This window comes from Desarmillaria tabescens (genome assembly GCF_030435595.1).
Source record: "Desarmillaria tabescens strain CCBAS 213 chromosome Unknown EV420scaffold_79, whole genome shotgun sequence".
Classification (NCBI taxonomy): Eukaryota; Fungi; Basidiomycota; class Agaricomycetes; order Agaricales; family Physalacriaceae; genus Desarmillaria; species Desarmillaria tabescens.
Genome location: NW_026848378.1, coordinates 57,438 through 82,370, shown reverse-complemented (window position 1 = coordinate 82,370; position 24,933 = coordinate 57,438). Strand labels below are relative to the sequence as shown.

General features: G+C 48.1%; 3 protein-coding genes across 3 annotated transcripts; all 3 read right to left on the bottom strand.

Moving 5' to 3' along the window:
* Positions 1-11,801: 11,801 nt before the first annotated feature.
* Positions 11,802-13,182, bottom strand: EV420DRAFT_1138235 (uncharacterized protein). Its single transcript, XM_060466013.1, has 4 exons — positions 12,961-13,182; positions 12,717-12,916; positions 12,385-12,660; positions 11,802-12,332 (listed from the first exon to the last, which is right to left on the bottom strand). Exons 2-4 carry the CDS (start codon positions 12,766-12,768, stop codon positions 11,965-11,967), a joined length of 696 nt encoding a protein of 231 aa, XP_060323487.1. The 5' UTR covers positions 12,769-12,916; positions 12,961-13,182; the 3' UTR covers positions 11,802-11,964.
* Positions 13,183-14,993: 1,811 nt separating this feature from the next.
* EV420DRAFT_1582374 (uncharacterized protein) lies at positions 14,994-15,314 on the bottom strand. Its single transcript, XM_060474702.1, has one exon. The coding sequence runs from the start codon at positions 15,284-15,286 to the stop codon at positions 15,044-15,046; it is 243 nt and encodes an 80-aa protein (XP_060323486.1). The 5' UTR covers positions 15,287-15,314; the 3' UTR covers positions 14,994-15,043.
* An 8,342-nt stretch (positions 15,315-23,656) lies between these two features.
* EV420DRAFT_1138043 (uncharacterized protein) lies at positions 23,657-24,562 on the bottom strand. Its single transcript, XM_060466012.1, has 3 exons — positions 24,362-24,562; positions 23,908-24,307; positions 23,657-23,861 (listed from the first exon to the last, which is right to left on the bottom strand). The coding sequence occupies exons 2-3, from the start codon at positions 24,246-24,248 to the stop codon at positions 23,768-23,770; spliced, it is 435 nt and encodes a 144-aa protein (XP_060323485.1). The 5' UTR covers positions 24,249-24,307; positions 24,362-24,562; the 3' UTR covers positions 23,657-23,767.
* Positions 24,563-24,933: the final 371 nt, after the last annotated feature.

The following is a 24,933-nucleotide window of genomic DNA, read 5'->3' as shown; positions in this document are numbered from 1 at the left end:
TAAGAAGGACACCACGGGGACAACCTATGGGGGGGCCGGGCAGCCGATGGAGATTGACAAGTTACGATCCGACAAGCGGTGCTTCAAGTGTGGGAACACTGGGTGGACCCCGAAGCATAAATGCCCCGACGACAAGTCAAAGTGGCTTCCCGTCAAACTCCCACCTCGCAAAAAGCCCAACGTCGCTCGCCTCTGCCAATTGCTCGCTGAAGCCGAAAAAGAAGAACTAGGAAAGGACACGAAGATCGAGGAGGTCAAGGACGAAAAGGAGAAGTCGTCAAAAGACGAGCCGGCGTCGAAGTAAGCGATTCGACGGCGTCGGCAAAGGACTCAATTTCCTCTGGTGCGCACTCTTGTAATAATAGTCGGACTTATACTACGTATGTAGGTACCCCGTTTGAACAATATACAAACTTTTTTGCCGCGTTACCAGTCGAGGAAACTGAAAATGAAGAATCGCAAAACGTCTATGGCGTAGGAGGGGATTCCCGCCATCCTACGCAGTCAGCGATGGACAATGAACCCCTAGGGGCTGGTCCTCCTCTGACACCCCCGCCTGACCGAATGGGGAAAGATCTGGAGCACCCAGCGAGCGCCTCAGGTCAGGACAAGATGGACACCAGACATGGTGGTCGTCGTCCCGGCAGGGAGAATCAGCCGACGACTCCGACGGGAGGGCCTCCCTGTCAAAATGTAGGCAGGGCTGTTCCTCCCGCCAGTGGCGGCAAAGCAGCTGAGGCCGGGACTCGAGGGGACCACCTACATTTAGTAGTGGACTCATCCGCAAACGATGCCGACCCCCTCGACGAGCCAATATGTGTGCGGCTGCCTCGAGTTTCCGAGAGTACCACCGGCGTTAGGAATGAGGTTAAGTATGGAATCACCATGGAGGTTACAACGCCGCGCACAAGTGCCCTTGGCCAGGGCCGAACCCAGGGCAGCGAGCCCTCCTCCACCGACTCGTCGGAAGGTGACCAAGTGCCGCCGAGGGGCCCTCACGACCGGCCCGGCAACCAACTGCCGCCCACGAGTACAAGACCCCCGGTATCAGTAGAAGAAGTCGAAGACGAGGAAGCTCACCTTCGGTCCGACATCCCGACAGTAACGCCAAAAGGGACGTCTCGTGTGACCCCTCAACCCAAATCTACGCCCGAGGTCAAACGGGCAATCGTTGACACGTACTATGAACCGTTCGGGACACACTGGACCCGACGGGCATTACGACTCGCCCGAGATCAATCCACCGCCTTCGCTACCCTCAATCGGTGGGTACACCCACGTAGGAAGGGGGAGGTAACCCAGGAACTGTGGGAGGCGCTGAGGGAACAACCGGAAACGGCGTCGGAGGCCAGGGATTGTTGGGAGTGGATGGAGGATTTACAGAAACCCCCCATGTACATACGTGGAAGGAAGGGACAGAATGTCTCAATAAAAGTGCAATTGGAGACGCTAGACACGAGGGAGACCCATGCTGTAAGCACGCTAGTGGACAGCGGCGCTACGGGGAGTTCGATTGACCGTGGCTGGGCCCAGGCTCATGACCTCAATCTCAAGAAGGCGGCCCGACCCGTTCCGGTGTACAATGCCGACGGCACCCGAAACAAAGGAGGAGATATCACTGAGTATGCCGAGGTACGGCTACGCATTGGGGACCATGTGGAGCGGATCGAACTAGCCGTAGTGGATCTAGGATCCACCCCCCTTTTTCTTGGCCACGACTGGCTCCAAAGACACAATCCATTAATCGATTGGGACACCGGGGCAGTCACCTTAGCCCGCTGTACCTGTCGAAAGATTCCTTTTTCCCTCCCCGATACGGACCCTACCTCCCGGTGGGAGGAATATGAAGAGGGCGATACCATACTGGTAATTGACTTCGAAGAGGCATTCCATGTCCGGGCAATGGGCACTAAGGCCAACGAATTAGCCGCTCAAGCCAACGCCCGGAAAGAGACCAAGACTTTTGAAGAGATAGTGCCGAGCGAGTATAGAGACTTCAAGGACGTCTTTGCCAAGGAAAACTTTGACGAATTACCCCCGCGTAAACCCTGGGACCATGCAATCGAGCTGGTTCCCAATGCCAATGCAAACCTGGACTGTAAAGTCTACCCTCTTAATCCCGCAGAGCAGGAGGAGCTGGACAAGTTCTTGGACGAGAACTTGGCCACTGGATGCATTCAGACCTCAAAGTCTCCTATGGCCTCCCCATTCTTCTTCGTTAAGAAAAAGGACGGGAAACTGCGACCAGTCCAGGACTATCGCAAGCTTAATGAGATGACCGTCAAGAATCGGTATCCGCTACCTCTCATAGGGGAGCTGATGGACCGGTTGAAGAAGGCCAAGTACTTCACCAAGCTGGACGTGCGATGGGGATACAACAACGTCAGAATAAAACAAGGGGATGAGTGGAAAGCCGCCTTCCGAACCAATCGCGGCCTTTACGAGCCGCTGGTAATGTTCTTTGGGCTGACGAACTCCCCGGCGACCTTCCAATGGATGATGAACGATATTTTTAAGGATCTCATCACCGCTGGAGAAGTGTCGGTCTACCTCGACGACATACTTATTGCCTCTAAGGACAAGAAGGATCACAGACGTATTGTATGCGAAGTACTTCGGATACTCCGCGAAAATAACCTGTTTCTCAAGGCGGAGAAGTGCGAATTTGAGGTAGAAGAGATGGAGTACCTGGGAGTGATCATTAGCGAGGGACGAATTCGCATGGACCCCGTAAAAATCGCCGGCCTCCTCGATTGGCCAGTACCGTCCAAGAAGCAGGAGCTTCAATCGTTCTTGGGCTTTTGCAATTTTTACCGGCGGTTCATTCGCGATTATAGCAAGCACGTCAAACCACTTACTAGCTTGACCGGAAAGGTGGAATGGAAGTGGGGGGAGACCCAACAGAAGGCGTTCGAGAAGCTGAAAGAGTTATTCCGGGAGGATGTGGTGTTGACCATCCCGCTCGACGAAGGCCGCTTCCGCGTTGAGGCCGACTCCAGTGAAGGAGCGATCGGGGCCATACTATCCCAATGGCAGGAGGAGAAATGGCGACCAGTTGCCTTCCTCTCCAAATCCTTATCCGTAACTGAGCGGAACTACGAAATCTATGATAAGGAGCTCCTGGCCATAATGATTGCCCTAGAGGAGTGGTGCCAGTACCTAATGGGCGCTCGGGAGGATTTTGAGATCTGGACGGACCACTCAAACCTCCAGTATTTCCGAAAACTGCAGAAACTTAACTGACGACAGGCCCGGTGGGTGACGGAGTTGGCTGAATACCGGTTCACCCTCCATCATAAACCCGGAGCCCAAAATCGAAAGGCAGACTTGCTATCAAGAAGAGCGGATCACGATCAGGGGAAGAACGATAACAAGGACGTGACGATCCTGAAACCAGCACATTTCCGAGCGCTGGTGATGCCCACTGCGGAGGAGGTCCAAGAGAGGATCAAATTGGCCACCCATGACCCCCGCAAGTGGGATCGGGGCATCTCGGACTCCCTTAATCATGAAAAAGGGGTCTCCCGAGATCAGGAACTACTATGGTATGATGGACGCATTTACGTGCCCAGAGATAGGCAGTTACGGGGTGAGATCATAGCCCTACGACATGACCATGTCACCGCAGGACACCCGGGAGTAGAAAAGACGAAGGAGCTTGTCCTGAGAGACTACTGGTGGCCTCGAATGCGACCCGACGTAGAAGCCTATGTCTATGTGAAAGGCTGCGAAGTATGTCAACGGACTAAAGCGGATCGTCGCCCTAAGAAGGCGCCCCTTCACCCCAATGAAGTTCCAAACCGACCGTGGATCCATATCTCGGTTGACATGATCACCAAACTTCCGGACTCGAAAGGAAACAACTCCATCCTCGTCATCGTGGACCGGTTCTCTAAAACCATCATCCCCATCGCCTGTACGGAAGAATTATCTTCACTGGGTTTCGCTAAGATCTTACGCGACTACATCTACGTGCCATATGGCGTAATGCCAGAAAAGGTCATCTCGGATAGGGGGGCGATTTTCGTATCTAAGTTCATGAAGGAGTTTTACACCCTCGTTCAGGTTACCGGAAACCCTTCAACGGCCTATCACCCTCAAACGGACGGGCAAACAGAAAGGGTTAACCAAGAGATTGAAAAATACCTCAAGATGTTTGTTAACTACCGACAGGACGATTGGAGCAATTGGCTACCACTCGCCGCCTTCACTCACAATAACCGAAAGCACTCCGCCACCGGCTTTTCCCCTTACAAAGTAGTTTTTGGACGCAACGGACAAGTTATCAAAACTCCACAACGCCGAGATGTTGTGCCCACTGCGTCGAAACTAGTTCAAGGAATCCAGGAAGTACAGGAGAAGACAAAAGAATCTCTGGAGCGAGCGGCAGTGTCAATGAAGAAAGCTTATGACAAGCACAAGGAAAAATCGGCAGAGTACCAGATCGGCGACAAGGTGTGGTTAGACTCAACCCACCTTAACCTTCCCCGTCCGATGAAGAAACTAGGGGACCGGCAGGTAGGACCGTTTACCATTGTAGCCAAGAAAGGAGCATCGGCCTACGAGCTGAAGCTCCCCGAAAAGTGGCGAATCCACAACCGCTTCAACGAGTCCCTACTTACTCCGTACCACGTCCCAGCATTTCCAAACCAGCCACGACCCGAATGACCACCCCCAGAGCTGATCGATGATGAAGAAGAGTACGAGATCGAAGAAATCGTAGCAGAGAGAGACCGGATCGTAGGTCGTGGACGTACCCGCCGTACAATCACGGAATACCTGGTAAAGTGGAAAGGATACCCGGCAGAGGAGAACTCGTGGCTCAAACGCTCAGACATGGCCAATGCTGAGGAACTCGTGAACGAGTATGAGGCGCGCATTCAAAAACTAACGTGGTCGGTGGACAAAAACGGAAAGACAGTTGGAAGGGACGACAAAATACCCTTGAATCTCCCTATCGATCATCACGAACCGGACACCCCTTGTGTCACCGATATTATCACAGTTCCATCTTCCCAATGCTCAGCAGTAGCACATTCCGAGGAAATCGATCGGATCATCAACGAGCATTACAGCCCGTCCGAAGCCGAGGAATACTGGCAACGAGCGTTCAAGCCAGAATTAGAAAGGGGATTTATCGAAGCCAAATGGCCGAAAGTGACAACAGACGAAGCAGACGGGGTACCAGTGTTGGAAGAAGCAGAGGATGACACCGAGGAGGAGGTAAACCTTCAAAACCTCCAACGTATCCATGAAAATTGGAACATTAAGAATGAAGAAGAGGACGAGGAGGACGAAGATAATACCGACGCATCATCCTTTTATTCCGAATCACGACATTCAACATCCAACAGCGAGGAATGGGAGTCTGATAACTCATTCGGGACGAATGAGTCTTAAGGAGGGGGTAATGTTATGGTTTATTCTTTTCTTTTCATTTCATTTCTTTTCTTCCATATTACTCATCTTGATTACTCGTTTGCGATCACGACGGACGCATTCCCACAGTACTATTTTTAGTTACCAAGCGTGTATTTAAGTAGAGCCTCAGCTGGTCTAAACCCCAGCTTTGGCTAAGGTTTAATCTACCTAACATCGAACTCCATTCTTCATGACTATCTGTCCCATCGACTTTCATCGCCTTTGACTTACTAGAGCATCGTCTACCAAAGTGCAAGTAGCGATCCTAGTACGATCTAAGTCGATAGAGTTAGTGGCTAACACTTGTGGATCAGTTCTTCTGTCGTTCTTCTCCTCCTACCCTAATTATAACCATCAGAAGCCGACCATTTAAGCTATCATACGCCCACTGACAATGCCCATGTCGTTGCGGAAAGCAAAGCCCTCAGTGCAAGTTGGGACGTCGATCTTTGACACGGAGGTACAGGCGCGTTCACTAATTGCGATTGCTTATTCCTCTTAACAGTTTTTACCTTTTTCACGTATCTAGTTGGTAAAGACTGTCAATGTGTTATTTTACGCTAGCGGTGAGCAAGAAAGTCGCTTTGCTATCGTTGCATACTAAGAATCCGCAGCATAGACGCGTACGATAGGACGTCCCCTCCTCATATGCGGATAAATGTTCTCATCACGAGTGTAGGACTCTCCTCTCCTCTCATGCGGTCATGTGTAGTAAAGAACACCTTTTCTCATCAAGGTATCTCAAGGATGCCGAATGATCCGCACGAATTTTGACGCTATATCATCTTCCTCCAATAGGCTTCCGGTAAGTAATGTGATGGGGTTTCAGGCCAAATACGGGTCAATTCTGAGATGTCGGTCTAATCACAATGTTTGGGTTGGGTATTTAGTTTCAGCAAGGTGTCAAATTTTGGTTGCCGGCGTCTGTAAGCTCACAAGAGAGAATCAGATGTGTCGACCTCTTGGATGAGCGGTAAAACCTGTGAAGGTGCACCGGATGGTTCGAATCCGTCTTCAAGCAATCTGAAACTGCTTTAGCAAAACGTTTTTGGAACCCTTCGCCAACTTTGCATCCTTACGAAAGAAGTTGTTATCAGGCGTATTTTTGCATGCCGGACATCATAAAGTTCAACTTGACAGTGGACACCCGAATCCTGCTTTCCTGATAGATGACATTCATCGAGTTCTGATGTCTTGGGGTTTTGCCTTCTATGAGAGGATCAATTCTGGGAAATGGACTGGACATTACAGCACTTCCGGAAAATAATGGGAATGGCAGAAAATGGCATCATCAGTTACATCGACCGATTAGTCTGATATATTTACTCAGTTTGGTCATAACCCTTCGACACATTTGGTGACGTCTCTTCTTCTTAGACGGCTCAGGGCTAATGGTTCAACGATGTATATACCCAAAAGAGTATTTACAAGGTGGTTTCACACAGCAAACATGACAACGTCATTTCTGTCGATTCTCATTATTTTCCGGAAGCGCTGTAAGATTAGTGCTCCTCTGTTGCTCCTCTAGTAAGCGTAGTTTAGGGCCGGTCTGGAATCCAAATGTGTTGATTGCCGGTATTTGTAATTTCAAATTTCAGGCTTTCTCTTCTCTCTTTCACTCGTTGCCCGACCTCAACACGGTCAACTTTGTTGGCTGCGTCCTCGGTGATTTTTATTCACTTATATTGTTTATATCCGTACCATATCCTGTAACTCAACCGCTTCAAAGTCGCCTATCGATGATCGATGAAATGGACGCATAGTATCTCTCCTCCTGCAGATCACAGATCAATCAACCTGGTATGGACGAAGGCCCCGAGAGCACAGATGAACATGGTTGGGTAAAGATATTTTCATTCTGGTGAGCTCAGGTTGTTTCCTATCCAGCTTACAGCGGTTTTCATAATTATGTGGAATTCCCGTTTTGAAAATCTATGTGGTCCTATTTGCACCGCATGTCGGCCCGGTACGCGCAGCGCTCCGCCTTTTGACACGATTTCACTGGTTTACATTCAAAAAGCACATTTATGTACCTTATACTGCACTTATACTTTGTTGGATTAGGATGTATCAATGAAAGACCTTTTCCCATGTAGTAAGGTCAAAGTACGCTGCTAATACCAAAGGATTGCCAGCACAGGACAGACGTCGAGTCTGACAAAGTCAAGAGACCGAAGCTTACTGATACCACCTGGATATGGAGATGCTAGGTCCAACAATATTAATTGATGAGTATAGCAGCATGTAGTGCTTGAGGATGCCACTTTCGTATATGGAGTAAGCACAGAATGACAAAGGCTGGATTCTTGAAGGTTTTGCCTCACTTGGAGTCCTGCTTGAAGAGTGCAACGTCGCTATATGCCATGTCATAGGAGCAGGCTGCAGAATGCAGTTGATAAACATCTTGAGGTCTTCAGAAATACAATATAGACATCGTAAAATAGACAATACTGTCGTGCCGTCGTCGCACGGCGCGACAGTGGTGGGAAGAGAAAGGGCCGGGGCCTTGCGATCCAAATACGACCACATAATTTTTCAAAATCGGAATTCCACATAATTATGAAAACCGCTGTAACTCGTTACTGAGGGTGATTAGGTGGCGATTCCTGGATGACATCTTCGTATCGTCATCCCTCTTCTTCGCCCAGATGCTCGTCAACGCCAGGTCCAACGCGTCGTCAGCTTTTCCGAAGGACCTGCACAGCTAGTCCCGTTCCGTCATCCGATCAGGCCAGGGCAGGTTAGTATCCGTCTCGTCCGTCTTATCGCGCTGCAGACTGCGTATGTTAATTACCGCGCTCTAGGTGGTGGTTAACATGCCATCACGCTTCCTTTTGATATCCCTCCAGGACAATTCTCAAGTCCAGTTTCTGAGGTCGACGGAAGTCCAAGCTCACAGACGCATCGCATACACCCCAAATTCGCCATGCCCATTAAGGGCCAAGTCCTTGATTGCCAATTTCAAAACTCAGCAGGCTCATTTGACCATCCCGCCTCAACGTTACACTCCTAGCAGGACACTCCGCACCAATCCCCCGCACGAGGCATGACAAGACGCCCCGGCGAGCGAGCGCCCACCCGCCGAAGCCCCTCGTCGCCAAAACCCGACCAGATACATGCTCTACTCCCGCAGAGCATTCTCGGAGTTCCAATCGTGAACATTCTATCATACGTCCTCCAATTGTCGCTTAGACAACCGGGCAAGTTGCATGAGTCGTCGAGGTCATTACGGGCAGATTCTTGTGGATTCCCGAGTGTTATGACTTGGTGCTGTCCTGACGGGTGAGTGTATATCTGTCGAATTTTCTTATTCTAAAAGCTGAAGTTTAATTAGACGCTGATCCTCCTTCCTGATAGCACATAACTCCCGTCCCATGCACCAGAATATTGAACTTCCTCGGCTTCCTCGTCGCCATCGTTCCAATGCAAAATTTTATTCTCACCCACGCTCTTCATTGAAAAGTGAACTGTGACTGTCTCTTCCATTTTATTCATCACGCTCCTTCAGACATGGTCCGCTATTGCGTATGGGATTCTCCCGATGTTTATCTTTCATTCCATTACGGCAAGGACAGCAACCGTTGCATGACGTTCCTCAATTCGTAAGGTAGATCAGCTCCGCTTCCTTCTCCGATGCTAAATATTTGCATCAGAAGCTGATAATACGCACTAATAGCATGTGTCCGTCGACAATTATCCTGTCACTGCGGATCGCCTCGCTTAGAAACTACGATGCCAATATTGGGCATCGGCACGCTATAGTACAGTCGCCTTCAATTCCCATGGTTGCTTCCTTATCTGAATCCTTTGAACAGTATATGATAAGGGAATATTCCACAGTAAGCGTACTATTTCGTCTTCTCCATTATCCATGTCACCTTCAACTCTAACTAGGCGTTTACGTTGACACACGGAGCGCATCCCTGGCTGTTCCTTGGACCTGTTTCTGTCTGTTGAAGACAGTTTTCGCTTCTTTTCGAAGGATGTATCACTTGGATGAGCGAAAATGTTTCTGTTTCGCCGTTCAGTTTATCAACAATTGATGATATTGACCGACAGTCTTCATTCTGCTGCCGATGTAGTGAGGCGACTCCTCGGTAGGAAATACTCATGATTCAGTAACATATATTAAAGTCTCCCTATTCTAGTCTCTTTGAGAGGCGTTATCTCGATCGTCAACGGCTCATATTGAGGTGAGCATCATCCTCGTGCAGCAGTGTGCTTTTTGTTCCTGTTGCTATCCGCCTCACTTTACTTACAGAGCGTGATTGCTTTCCGAGCGGAGCGTATCAAGGATCACTTGGCTGTCAACCTTCGATTGTAATTTATTATTCCCTGGTAAGCTCATTTCTATACAAATATTCATCATGCTGAGCCGCTATCATAGATAAACGAGAGATCTGGCCCTAATACTCTTATGAATATGCCTGTCGATTCGAATCCCTCTCATCGGTAATCATATTTAATGCCACTTTGCACATTTATTTCCAGTCCGTGTGCGCAACTCGTTCTATCTTGTCTGCGAAGAAAGGTTTTGAGTTACAACCTGTCGGTAAGTCAGAAATGAAAATGACCATAGCCATGTGTTATATAATCTCTTCCGTTCTCGCCACCGGTAACTGCATACAACAGCTCTTGGAATCGCTTCGCGTCATCGCAATCCATATTGGAAACGAGGATGTCTAGTAATCTCTGGGAAAAGATTCGATGGCACTGTTCTCCAGTGTGTATGAGATCTACGGTCACTAGGGTATCTTATCGAGGCGGGTGAGCGGTGACCATCATTTTCGGTAGCGAAATAGCTGCGAGTGCTTCCGAACCTCTTGGCGGCTACATTGTGTTGTTTCAGGCCGATAGGCTGGCGTGATGATTACCGGTATCTTTTTTTGTCATTTACCATTCGACAGCGCACGGCCAGTATCGTTGTACTTTCGTCGTACTGGAACGTTTCGTTAAGTCCTGTCACCAGTGTTGCGCATTGTCTTTCGAAGGGCACCTTATCTTTGTTGCCGACTTTCCTGGTTCCTGATCAAGGCACCGACGACCCTCTTTCGCTCCGAATCCCGATGCCAGGTACTCGCCGTCCTATCTTTTTGTTTTCTGATCAACATGCGGTGCCTGCTCCATTCTCTATTACTATTCTCTGACATTGCCCTACGAGGCCGACACTCCTTCCATACGGCCTTGTTCTCACTCCCGGTGGAGTATTGGGCTGGTATCTTCTACTCCCGTCCCTACGGCAATCCTCGGCTTATCGTGCAAGGCGCCTATTTGTATGCCACTTGATGCAATTCCCTCGCTTATCAGGGAAATGCATTGATCGTTCCCAACGTTGAACTGCATCGGCGCGTCCCCAGTTCAGGCCAATGACAGTTCAGTTCATACTCCTCACGGATTTATCTCTTCTACGACTTTCGTGGTAAATGGTACGGTGCTAGTTGCCCACATCAGTTAGGGTTCTTATTTTGATTTATTGGAAGTCCTCGGTCCACCGTGTTGGTTGCCAGCTCCCCGTAATAAGAATGCCGGTATCATCCTTGAATATTTGCTTTCCTGCAGTTCACCTTCTTACAGGAAAGGCGGATGCCACCTAAAGAACTTCTTCAGCTGCCTCGTAATGCGTCCAATAGCTATACTCTGTACGCGGCTTAATACCCTCCTTGTACACAAGTGTTCATGTCGCTGACCAACTACCGCAGAGCTCAGACGTCCCTATTGAATCACAAGGGAATATATCTCATCGCGGAGCCTTCTGTATGTTTTTTGAATCTATATACACAGAGGGACAGATTCTTTGACAATGTAAGTTAGCTATCGGTATTGACAGAGCGTGTTTTCTTTCCAGGTTGAGTGCATCGCAACCTCAATGGGTTTCTGTGGCGAACGGGTAGTCACCAAATAATAGCCCTCGTATTGTAAGTGGGCTACCGTCATTGTATACGAGCGTGCGGTTCGTTGATTTGCGCCAGTGTCAATCAGAGATTCAGCCTCCAAGTAAGAGGCAACGCGAGGGGGTTATTCACCTGCTAAATCTGCCTTCCAATGTTCCGAAGTTAGCGTTCATTCGACGGCAAACAGGGTCGAGATCAGCCCGGGGAAGGAATATAGTAGGACCCTAGGAATAGAAACGTACGTGATACGCCTGGCCGATAGGCTCTCTCACGCATCTGATAGAGAAATTAGACTTTCAAGTTCAAAGTCCGCGGCTCTGATTAGCCACATACGCGTCATGCACGTGCAGTCAACGTGAGTCAATCACTCCTTTCACTGGCGCTACATCCCGGGTCGCCTAGTACCCAAGGTATCAAGTCGATCCCGCTAGGTTTCCGACCGTGCCTGAATTTTCTCGTGCTCTCTCTGATTCTGAGCCATCTGGAATGGTGAGTTTGTCAGATAGTAACTTGTCTGCATTGGGAAATAATTTAGCATTACAAGTATTACATGCACCGACCTAACTATTAGGCATGCTCGAGCCCAAGATCAATCATCTTTCTGTACCAACCTATTATTAGGAACGAAAAGAACCATACATACTTCGGCACTTCAGTTGTGTCTCGCATAGGAACGACTTGCATCCATCTCCTTATCTCTCTCATCCTCGTCTCGCTGCGAACGAGTATTACTCACCGAATAACGACGCTGATAATGCCTCTCTCTTTCCATCTGTGCGCCATCATGCCAAGATCGCGAAGGGTGGCTTTGAACCTGACCTCTAGCCTGGTCCTGTCCTTCTACTGCGAAGGACGTGGCCGATAAAGAGGGGATATTAGGGTAAGGATTCGCAGTTGGAGAGTCATAGCGAGAGGAAGAAGACTGAGTTGCGACAGGGTTCGTGTGGCTGCGATAGTGCCTGAGCATGTTTGACTTGACGTTGAACTCTTTGCCGCATCCGGGAAGTGAGCATCGATACGCTTCGTGGGTAGCCTTTAATATAGTATATCTATGGAAAGCTGATAAACTCACGCGTAGCACCCGTGTGTGTGTTGATATGAATATTCAAGCTACTGGGCCGACGGAATCGCTTTTTGCAAAAGGTGCAGATATGCTTCTTGCTTTCATCTTCGTCTGAGTCCGATGACTGGAGGTGAAGAAGCGATGGTAGGGCCTCAGGGTGTGAACGGGTGGCCTGGGGCGAGGGCTTGCGTAGTGGCTGGGGAGGTACATATGGGTGAGACGGAATGAGTGTCGGGGGCGCACTGCCCTTCACACGAATTTCGGGCGAGACGCGCAGCATGTGGTCTGCAAAATAGACGCCGTTAACTCGGTGTGACAAATTACAGGACGATAGAACTGGCCTGGGAACAGTTCATGAATACTGGGGAGAGAAACATTTGCGTTATCAGCCATTGCAAGTGGGTATGGTGGTAAGCATGGGTATCATCTGGTTATGTACTAGTTTGTTCTCTCCGAGAATCAGCAGTCATTGCAAGCAAGGGACGATGAGCCGATGGAAGGCATGTTCTTACTTCCTGTAAGGAAGGGATCCTTCATCTGTCTGTTTTCATCAGTTCGAACACTGTGTGACCATCACAAACTCACCCTTTCGCAGTGTCGTATTCACCATTGCACCTCCCACGGCTAAGCCACAATCACAGCTTTCAGAGTCTCCTGATTACCCTTCTCTGCCAGGGTAATACTTACGCGGCAAGTCACCCGTGAGAAGAACCTTGCAGATCTCCCGGTTATGATTTCCTGATACGCTGGTTGATATTCCGTCATATGATTCTGCATTCCGAAAGTCTACTGACGTCCAAGTTCTTTCATAATAGGTGGCGCATCACGTCGGACGACTTCGCTACGAAGAGGCTCTGTATCCATTCTCACCCAGCCAAGTTTTTCTTCCACCATTCGATGCGTTATCTGCGTTATCTGTGGGGGCTTCCGTAATGTAATGCCTCACCGTATGTATAAATTGGTAGGGAAGTCACGTCCGAGGGAACTTGAGGGAACACCTGTAAAACGGCGCACCGTGCCCATCCCTTGGTTATTTATAGGGTATCATCACGTCCTCCAGGAGTCTATGCTGGAAATTGAATTGTACATTCCCAGAGACTAATCTTCCAGCTGACTCGCTAATTATACCTCCAAGGCCAGCGGATTTGCCAGTGAAGCGCCGGCAATTCACAGATTCAGTAGGTATCCGTTTCATCTTTAGCGAATGTGAAGCTTGGAGTTGGGCACCCGCCAAATTCGCCGTTTCCGGGGGATTCAGTTAAACATCACGAAAATCCATGAGGTTCTCACTGTGCAGCTACGTACCCTGTATTCAGTTCCGCCATCTGCCAAAAGTCGTGACAGCAACAATGGAGTCCATGTGAGATTCAACAATGAACAATATACCAGAGCTTAGAGAATTATATGAGTATCATCATTGAAGCTCAGTGCGTTGCTAGCCAGGGGGGAACAAATTGATATGACGGAGCGGAACAGAGGGCAAGTCAAGTTACGTAGCCTGTTTTTCTTTTGATCCTGAACGCTGATGATCTCTTCAGGTCGTAACCAATGGCTGTTGCGCTTACGGGATAATCGAACTGAATGAACATTACACTGTAAGCCGTAGGCCATTCCATGGAAAGTGATAGCTGCCATCTGGCTAGGCACTTGTATCTTCATCAACTGCGAAGTCTACCACTACTTCAAGTTATAGTCTTCAAATGTCATTGGACAGGTGCTCTTTGAGCCCTTTCCATCGTTTCCTAATCCTCCCCTTTCCTTATTTCTGCTTGGTTTTGTAGCGAGAAATGGATTACTGATACCGGGATCAAAGGCACGAATTCGGCGGTATACACGTTGAGCGATGTCCCCGAGTTTTTCATTTTTGTTTCTCACTCACTCTCCTGGCCCTCTTTCTCAAGAAACGTTATCCAGCTAGGTCAAATGCAGGCCCGACTTACAAATTCACGGCCATGGGTCGAATGGCTTCACAATGACCCGGCATAAGCGAGATTCTTCAATCCGCATGTTGGTGTGACAGCGTTGACACGCAGATCTAATGTCGCAGCAAAGGACGCAGTTTGGTAAGTTCCTGAATGCACTCTAGGCGAAGAATTCTGGCAACATCCCCTTCGGCCATCATTCATTTGCCGGCTTGTTCATATCAAGACGTCTCCGTCCTGAAATATGTAGTGGCGTAAGCAGAAGAGAAGGACTATTTTTGTGTCCGCTGACGCCTGCAGGGAAGGTTAGCACACACGATTAAAGAATCTTAGGGCGGAAATTCTAGCATGTTCACGAAGATACCTAATAGAATATTTACTACGTTTAGGTACATTCAGGTACCCTCCAATATTTATTTAGCCCCATCTTCCAGCATTAACATCCCAGCGAAACGGATCGCGACTCATTTTCCATGTCGCGCTATGACAGATGTCAGTTGTTCCTCTGCAACAGCTCCCGCTATCCTCCAACGAAGTCAAGATTATTATCACCATCTGTGTCCCAGCAGAAGGACTGGATTCTTCTCGTACTTGTCAATACCAGATTGTGATGCGGCGGTACCATAACCGTGACAGTAGACGGAATTAAATAGCAAAATCATTGGCGGGCCTATGTCATTCTTGTAGTTGCAAAAATGTTCCAGAAATCTGGCTCTGGTATTCAGTTGTTCTTATCGATGGTCACTTCAATCAAGCTCAATGATGGCCGTAGTAACGATTGCCACCCATGCTGTTGGAATCATCTTACGAAAGAGACCAGGCTTTATTTTGTGGGTTACACGGTTCGGAGTATTCGCCATTCTGAATACGGAAAATCTCACCGCCGATACACGCATCGGTAACCAAGGTATGACCGATATGACCACCATACTATATGTCTGTGCCTCCGTACCATGTGCTGACTGCGCGGCGGGATGAACGGCCAACATTCTTACCAGGATCGATTGAATACGCGCCCTACCCAGGCTCGACTTCAGGTAGCTATATTTCGACTTAGAAGAAACGAGATGAAAGTGACGTACGCATTTCCACATTGTAGTCATATGCATAGAGGTCCATTAATAGATATACATGCGGAAGGTTCTTTTTCAAATCATACATTGACAGATGTTTACTAGCCCGTCAGGTTCGAAGATGATATGCCCGTCTAAACAGCATATGTCGTCCAGATGAACGACTGACACTTTCTTTCCGCGTACGTCATTTAATTATCGCAATTTAAAGATGACCCTCCGCGGAGGTACGCTTACATCTGGTCAGAATAGGCTGCCCTATGAGGTCTCTTTCCTCTTGACTTCTAGCCACTCCCCGAGACGTTGTAAGATTGACTGCTCTGAAACAAAAGTCCATATTTAGACTAAACTTCCGCACAAGGACAAATTTTGGAAGCGTTACAGTTTGTTTAGTCCATAAAGGATGAGCAAGCCGGCTTCCACCGCCGATATCTCATACAGGTATTAATCCAGATGTAACCGCTTTCATCCTTGGACTGTTCATGTCCTAACTAACTAGGGAAAGAAGGATCATTAGACAGGTTCCATCCGTATCAGGTACGTAGCTGCCATGATGGTACATTTCGCACTCACGGTTCATCTCTTATCCCCACAAGACTAGCCTAGGCCTTACCTTCGCGTACGTAGAGTCCCAGTCTGGTAGCCCAAACGAAGCGCATGATTTACCTACTATTAGACCTTCCTGGTTGGTGTGGTAAAGTGCTCTCAGGATGTGTCCTACCGCGAAGCATATTATTTGTGAGTCTCTTTTGACGAGTTGACTTTTTCACATTTTGGCCAAATTTTGGTAATCTCCGAACCCGCTATGCCAAGTCTTACTACGATGAGCCTGCCAAATACTCTAGTTAGTACCCCCGAATTCCATCACACAGCTTCGTTGTTCCCAGCCATGATTTGGGTGGAGTTCACACCATACATGGCATAGAATCGGTCGCTACGGTGGATGCAAAACTCTCCACCTGACATTCGTTCTTCCATCACTGTCAATATCACTTGCCGTGATGCTATCATATGGCGAATGATGGCTTGTGTGGGAACTTTGGATGCGACTCTGACCATGCATCTCTGTAAGTATCTCTCCGGCTCATTTACCCAGGCTCTAGGTCTAGCGTTCTGGTCGTTATGTTGGGAAGACACCTCAAAGCCCGTGGCCGTTAATACGTCTTCACGATTATCAGGATTGTGAGTCCTGTTTCTATTGCTGTGAACCTATGTGAGAAGATGATTCTAGGACAGGTTCCACCTTGCATTCCTACGAGTCTGCTTTCGCCTCGTAGATTATTAGCGTCACGGAAATGATCGGCAAGCACTGGCAGAGATCGGTAGCGGGAAATTGATAGGGCTGACCCCGCAATCCTCTTCGTTTTCTGAGATCGCCCAAAGATTATATGTGAGTAAAGCGGGACTGCCACTAATCATGGTTTGTGCTTACTTCGTCATATATACACACTCGCTTCCTGATTCATCCATAGATATGCTTCTACGACTTCTCCCGCTGCTTATGTATCTGCTCGATCGCTAAGGTCCTTTACTTTTGTCCACTTGGCCAGCCAAGTCAATTTCACAAAATGGGAGAAATACCGAAATGATTCCGACGAATACTGCTAGAATTCCCTCCACCATATTGTGGTCCAAATGGTCCATACGTACATTGTATGTGATCATTACTATATTTTCCTCACAATCTCATGCCTGCTGAGCAGAGGAAGGCCGAAAACTGACGGGGTATTCTAGCCTTCCTGGCAGTCATGCTCTTCAAGTCGAAGAAGCGCCGCCCATACACCCAACATCCATTCGGAACCTTTATTTAAGACATCAATATTATTGAGTGGTAAGTGGATACGCTGCCTAACAGATAACCTAGCACTTCATCCTTGGCCTCCAGACTATCTGCTCTCTATAGAATCGGCTAGGAATCCAATAGGAGTTGGTCGCCGTCCGGTTATCAAGTAGGATCCCAGAATGATGATAATCGGCTGACGTAAGTTCCTCCGAACCGCCATGTCCGTCAAGCCGCGGCTCGTGAACTCGACGCATACGACAGACACGCAATCAAGGATGACTCCTGTACTAACAGAATTCTAGTACAAAGTACGTTGGCTTTTTCATTCGTTGCGTCCAATTCCCGTGAATGTTATCTGTATCCACTGATTTTTTTAGATCACGTTTTCTGCGGAGCGCCTTTTGAACGCTTTTGAATCAATGACCCTGTACAAATGTTAATTAATCAGGAACATTGTCTGCTTACCCTGAAAGGTCAGGCAACCCGGAATCAAGAACGCAGATACTAACCTACCCTGCCCCAGAACACTTTGAACATTCGCCTGTATCCGCGGTGAACTTCTCGGCGAGTCGAAGACGCCGTTATTCATCGTTGGCAATCATCTGAGCCCAATCTGGTAACATACATTTGCTGCATGATTGCCCTCGCATCACTCACTTGAATTTCAGAAGGCAGAGAAATTCAGAACAGATACATATCCGCCTAGTGCAAAGGCTCAATATTAACACAATGAGCAACACCCCTTCAGGAAGTCGACGCAATGTCACCTTAAGTCCCACTTTCTTTCCACTGTCCTGCCCAGCATAGTCGTGATCGCCCTTCCTCGGAGGTACTCATTTCTTCATCTTAAACAGGTACTCTCAGAGTGGCATAAGGAACAGCCGCAACGTCATTGGCAAACGGAGCAATAATGCGAAGCCGGACGGTGACTTATTTGGCCCTGACATACGTGGTTTATTTGCTAAACTGACTCGGACTAGCAGGTACACGTCCGAAGATCGTATGTCCCTCTTCTTGTTCCGATGCTGACCCTGAAGACCTCTTTAAATTTTTTATCCCGAATTCCCAAGGCACGAATACCATTAGGATGGTAGAATCGGTCCGAAATGGATGAGCCACCCTGAGTTACGTTAATTTTCTGCTTATGTGGAATTGCTTAGCGGGACGGCGGAACCAATACTTCAGGGTGAATATCATTTTTTCTATCAGGTCCCGGGACTGATTTGGTTTTACTTCCCCCCCCCCTACCAGCGATCGAATAGCCTTGTAGCCATGGCGTCGTTCATTAATTCTTCATATGGTCGATACAATGAATGACCCCTAGTAAGAACTCAGCGGTGATACAAACACGTTAAACTAATAATGTGCGGGGTCGAGCTCAAGACGGTGTAATGCCTTGTGGGCTACGGAACGAATTCCCATCGTGATGGTTACAGATATTCTGTTCTTGTGTTTTCCACAATGTTACAGTGGTATTTTGGAATCATGCATACGTACAGTGAGCATCTAAAATTGAGAGCACATTTATCTTACAGGCGATCAGATTTCTTATGATGCAACACCATCTACTATCCGTTTTGAGGAGCCGTCGGCGCTTCAATGCTACGAGAAGGACAAATATATTGATGGGATGACCCATTACTAGTACTTGAAAACCTCTCTTCATTCGAAAACACGAAAGAGCCTGTCAGCCACTGCTAGTAAGCGGAATTGATCCGCGACCATCTCAGCGGAAGTATACAGAACTCGAGACGGTTTTGAAACGGAGCTGATCCCCCATTGATCTACAGAAGCTGCTCGTTGTACGGGATGGTGAGCGATGATGGCGGTCTTGCAGTTCCTTTACACGCGCCTAGGGGAAAAAAACCGGAAGGTATGTCGGGTAGCACCTCCTCGCGTCAAAGGAGGGAAGGTGGTGTTGCTTTTAATCAACACACGGGAATTGACGATTGACTCGGGAGGAGGATTGTCTTGAGAGCTGCGCCGCGGTTCTCTGAGTACGTATGTACAGTCGTATTGTTGATCTCATGAGTTTTTAGTATAGAACGGAAGAACAGAGACCTTTTACAAAGAGGTTAATTAAACAGGACAGATTCCGTCAAAGAAGGAACGGTTATCTCTTCTCAACGTCCCAAAAAGGGTATTCTCAGCCGTCACCTCATGGAACCGAACTGTGATCGTCCCGAAAGTGATTGCAATACCAGAAATCATTCGACAGGGTTGATTTGTCATTGATCTAAACGAGCATTCGTCTACATCTAGTCAGTCGACATAGCTGCGGTCACTAGAAGGTGATATTGTTCTGTGAGAAACATAAATACACAGAGCCTCCTGTGAAAGATTTCGGCATGAAGATCTACGAGGATTCAAAGCGAGAAGGTACGAGAGATCACATTAAATAAACTGCAGGGAGAGCGAATTCCGGGATCATCGAGAGGTGTAGTTGAGAGCTAGAACATTGTCCTCGGCGGAAACGCATTCTTTGCAGGAACGAGCAGACCTTTGGTATAGTTGAGCATCGTGGCGCTTAAATAAGGAGGAAAAATACTCGCCATACAAGGTCGTCACGTCTTTCGCTAAACACGGCTAATCATTAGGAGAGAACTTCAAACGAAACGAAGGCGACTGTATCACGATATAAGACTAGAGTCAGAGCTTCTGATCGAGTGACCTCTGCTCCGCTTAGGGAGGTATAAATATAGGAGCTCAGCAAAAAGGCGTTGGCCTACCTCATAACATGGCCTAGGCCGCGTTCCCAAGAAATCCTAGAACACTTCTTCCTCTTGATGAACAATTCTATCGTGGTGGGGATACGATGCGTTATCCAGGACTGACGTTTGGCATCCAGCTGTCACACACGTGCGTCCGTGCATTTTCAGTTGCTGCCAAACTAGCAAACATCAGTGGACACGCCGCAAGGAGTGAAGGATGTTCTGGTTTACGGTTTCGCATCGAGGTGGCCTTTCCGTGCTATGCCTGCAAGTAGCGGTTTGTACCTTGTGCGTGTTATCACGTTCGATAAAAAGAGCACAGCGCGCCCAGACCAACTTCGCATGCCGGAAAGAGAAGATAACGACATGCCCGATAACATCGGAGACACCATGAACGATATCAGGAGAAGTCTGAGGGAAATCTAGTCCCATGGGATGGTGAAGTGAGATCGAAGGTACCCTCAGCTTGCGCAAAACCTGTACCCAGTAACAGATTATCCACTGTCCAGCGGAGAAAACACGTGCCTATCTGCGAGGTCAAGGCCACGAGAAACTACCTGGGCGCATTGGCGGACATCAAAGAGGTGGCGGTCGTCTGGGCTTGATCAAGATGGAGAGACTAAGGCGGACGTCAATCTTGTGCGTACCAGGTCTCCAGAAATCACAGCCGTTCAGTTCTCTCCCACGCAATAATCGGCATCGAATCAAAAAGCTCGGTCGATGAAGGCAAGACCGTTAACGTTGAATGTTGAGGGTCGTACACGTATAAGGATCAATCGTCAGTTGTTGGCACCGAAGTAAATTGGGCTGACGCGAAACAGGGCCCTGAGGGTACTGCGCCAGGCGTTGAAACGTTAATTAATCGAAGGGCGGAGCCGGCCACCAGCCAAATTGTAACATCGGCAATCAAGAATCGGCCTTTAATGACCTCGGCGCTTCAACATGCAATGTGGCGTTGGTTTGTAGTGGTGGAAACTACAAACAAGGATCCGGAGAATGTTGCTGACAATGGGGCGACTCTGACGTAGCGTGCGTGGAACTGAAGGGCAGTCTTCATTTCAGCGAAGGAGTTAAACATCGAGTGCTTGCTATAACGCCAGGTGAGACCGAAAGAACAATAACTGGAAAGGCGGCGAATGAGCTATCTGACACGGGAGCGATGCCATCGTGAACAGCTTCCAGTGTGGTATTTAATATACGCAGTCTGCGGAGCGACATTTTAATATAAGGCTGATAAGGCAGACGAGATGGAGACTATGTACCCAGCTTGACCTGATCGGACAACAGGATGACACAAGCCAAGTACGTGTCTCCGAAGATGACGATGCGCTGGACCCTGACGAGCGTCTGGTCGAAAATGGAGAGGATTAGAGATGCCGGTGAAAGATTGCTATCTGAAATTAATCTCAACAAGGAGTTAAGGTAGATAGGTGGCTGTCTGAGCTCACCAGAATGAACTCGATTTTACCCAACCATGCTACTCTGCACCCTCGCTTCCTTCGTGGATCCGAAAACTGGTATATTCGCTCCGTGCTCAGAAACAGGAGTACGCTACGCGCCGACTTTAGCGACATTGAGGAGGATGGCGATCCCGCTTCTGAATCGCTATCTAATCAGCCTCAGTAATGGGATAGGGAACAAGCTGAGCTCACCTGAATGAACGTATCTTTACCCAACCAGGTTCATCTCCGCCCTTGCCCTCGTGGGTACCAGGTTGATTGATTTGTGCTCTAAAGGAGAGACGTTATGCGACCGTGTCATCGATCATATATAGGCGACTTTGAAGCTGTCGAGCAAGAGGATACGGTGCCTATACAGGACACCGAAGTAAACCGTGGTCGGTCATGGGGGTGAGAGAGAGAAGAGAAAGCTGAAATTTGAAATTCCAAATATCGGCAATCAACAAGTCCGGACCGGCCCTACACGGCGCTTTCTCCCAAGTCGCCAGGATGTCGAACAAAAAGAGCATCGAAACTACTGTCCAATCCATTTCCCGAGCTTGAACCGGGGTTCAATAGGCGAATTCGCCTACCACTAATCTACGATGGCACATATCTACCTCGTCATGCAACCTACAAATCCGTGATCACCACTTCAGAGAATGTAAGAATCTTGTTACTCATCCTAGTCGACAGGATGGCACGCAGGGCTCACGTATCTGCTATCCAGTTAACTCACAGAGGTCCGGCGTGCAAAAAAACATTAGTTCGCCATTGATGGACTCATTTATAATTTGTCAACCAACGGATTCGAACCATTGACAGTGTATTCCTTCCAGCAAGTTACCTCGCCATGACTTCTTTCCTCAATACTCAATATCAATATCCCTGTTCCGGTGACCCAGATATAAAGGTCAACGCTCCTTACCCAAGGTGAGTACGTGATGCGGAAAAATCAGTTCAGAAGGCACACCAAGGCCTGCAAGTTGAATGCATGCAAACGCAGTTGAAAGCACACACACAAATACAAGCGTAGAATTCTCCTTGTCCGCTCACTCGAATCGATAGTGGAACTATGCGCCAAGGTAGATAGCGTTTCATTCCAAATCGTGAGTCCACGAATGCCACCTGAATCTTATTCTTTATTCAGCCGGATGGATAAAATCGGACATATTGCCATAATCATTCATTGTGGCAACTCGCACTTTGCGTAGCATCACACCGGAAAGCAGTCCACCTCCACTACCTAGTTACTCACGAATGAATGTATTCAAGGAAGAAATGAACAAGAAAGCGAATGAACGGCGTGACACCTGTAAACCAAAGATAAAAAATATCTATTTCCTTCAAGAATGAATGATTACACAAGGCAATTTCCAGCAGACGAATTTGAACTATCCCCCTTGTAGAAACGTTCCCACCGCTAATCAACGAGGGGAGCGATGGAAGAATACCACGCTCCTACGCTAGCCTGACCTGTGCAACAGTCAGGATAGGCAAAGTTTATTTGATGTCGCATAGTAGTCCATTTCATGGGAAACCATTTCGGCCATAACACAGGTAAAGCATGAAATATAAATGGGCTCCTTCACAATCCGCAGATTTCCGGGATTAAAGTCAAATCTTCGGTTGGGGACCTCTGCAGCAACATGACCACGAATAAAGGTGGAAGGATAATCTCATGCTTTTACGAGTATGACCGCATGAGCTTAGAGCTTGTCTCACCCGGCGAAATAATAACCGAAAGAAGGGTCTAATCCCATAGTCATAAATGAGAACATCTGTTACATGTCCTCGGTGATACGTTCCACCTGGAAAGCAAATGAGATGTGCCGCGTACGACGATGGGAACCAAAGATGATTGTACCTCCACGTATCAATGTCCAAGTTCGGTGTCGAAAGGATAGTGCCCGATTTATTCAGACTCAACGATCAAGTGTCACTACACGGAATCGAACTGTGATCTTCCCAAGATTAGACCTGCCATTGATCTATAGCAGCTTTTCAATCAGTCAAAACCGCGTACCTGAAACCAATGATTTGGAGCACGTCTTCACTACGAAAGAGGATGGAACCATTTATAATCTGAACACGGACGTGGAATTGACTACAGACCAATACGCTCGAATGGGTTGGTGTCGAGATGCCACGGTTTTCTTTATCGGGAACAAAAATTTCTGCTGACAATGATGCTGATTCTTCCTCGCTGCACAAGTTATCAATAAACACCTCCTTTACTTCTTTACTGTTAGATTACGGTAGGTGCCCAGCTATACTGACGCAAACCGAATCAATTATTCAAATATTTAAAAACGAGCAAGTAACAAACCTCGCCAAAAGTTATTCACTAAGAACTCCAACAGCACCACCCCTCGGAGTCGAACCGAGGCCTTAGATCCAGCCGTCCAGCTGATCTACGACGGTGTATTAATTATTTGATCAGTATCTCTACAAGCAACATCCTCTAAAAAACCCCGCAAAAAAAAGGAACCATAGCAGCAGTTATGAGCTGACCCATGGAATCGAACCATGCGCAGCCTGCATTATACGCCATTGATCTACTTTGACATGAGAGCAGAGCGGAGGATATCGAATGACTCATACATGATCAATGTGAGTAGGGAGAGCGTTTCCTTCTTATCTGCAAGATGGTACGACAGAAAATATACGGCTGCGAGGATGACCCATGGCATGCACGAAAAAACATGGTCGATTTTACGGTGAATAAGCCCAGTGGACTCGAACCACCGCGTCCCTAGACGGTTTCCCGATCGTCTATGATACTGTGTAGTCGGAGTTATTAAGGCCGTATTTCTAACTTTGCATGGGATATAAGTACAAGTGCGAGGGGTAACAAAAAATAGTCCCCGGACATAGTACGCGGAGGACCTATCAGCGACGACATCGGACATCGGGAGCAAGGACGCCTTTCGTTGGTCCGTCATCGTTGTCAGCGACGACGTATTTCCCGTGTTGGGCACTAAGAACCGCAACGAATTTGCTACTACTCACAGAATCTCTGTAAGTTTGGGGAAAGAAGAGAGATTTTATGACGGACCACAGATATATCGTCGGGCCGCACTGCTACTTGAACTCGAGGTTGAGGCTGATCGCCGTCCTAGCTACAAGCGGAACTCGACCCCCTGTCATCGTGTCTAAATTCAGAGGGTGCTTAGTGTGTAGAGAAGAACGACACATTCGCGGACTTGCTTGTAATGCATCCGTCCATCTGTTTTTGTAAAGCTCCGGGATTGTATCTGTCTTGAGATCCGGTTGAGTAGGAAGGGCACTCGTCATTATTTGGCTGTGGTTTGTTTCCTTGAACACTGTGAGCGAGGGCGATAACTGATAGTAATAGAAAAAGGATGGGCTTACCTGCTAGATCTCCGTCTCCATGTCAACTGGCTGACGTCTTCTATGAAGCTCGAAAAAGCAGCCCATCGACGGCTGCGCATCCTTCTCCAGTGCTACTGAGAAGGCGCCCTCTTGTCCTTTCGTATTCATCCTCTACCGTTGATTGTCCTTCCATGGAGGTGACGAAGTTTAGGCCTGCGAGTCGCGACCAGATAACGGCTTGCTAAGCAGTAGGAAGTAATTTCTATGGCTATATGGTTATCGCTAAAGATGGCC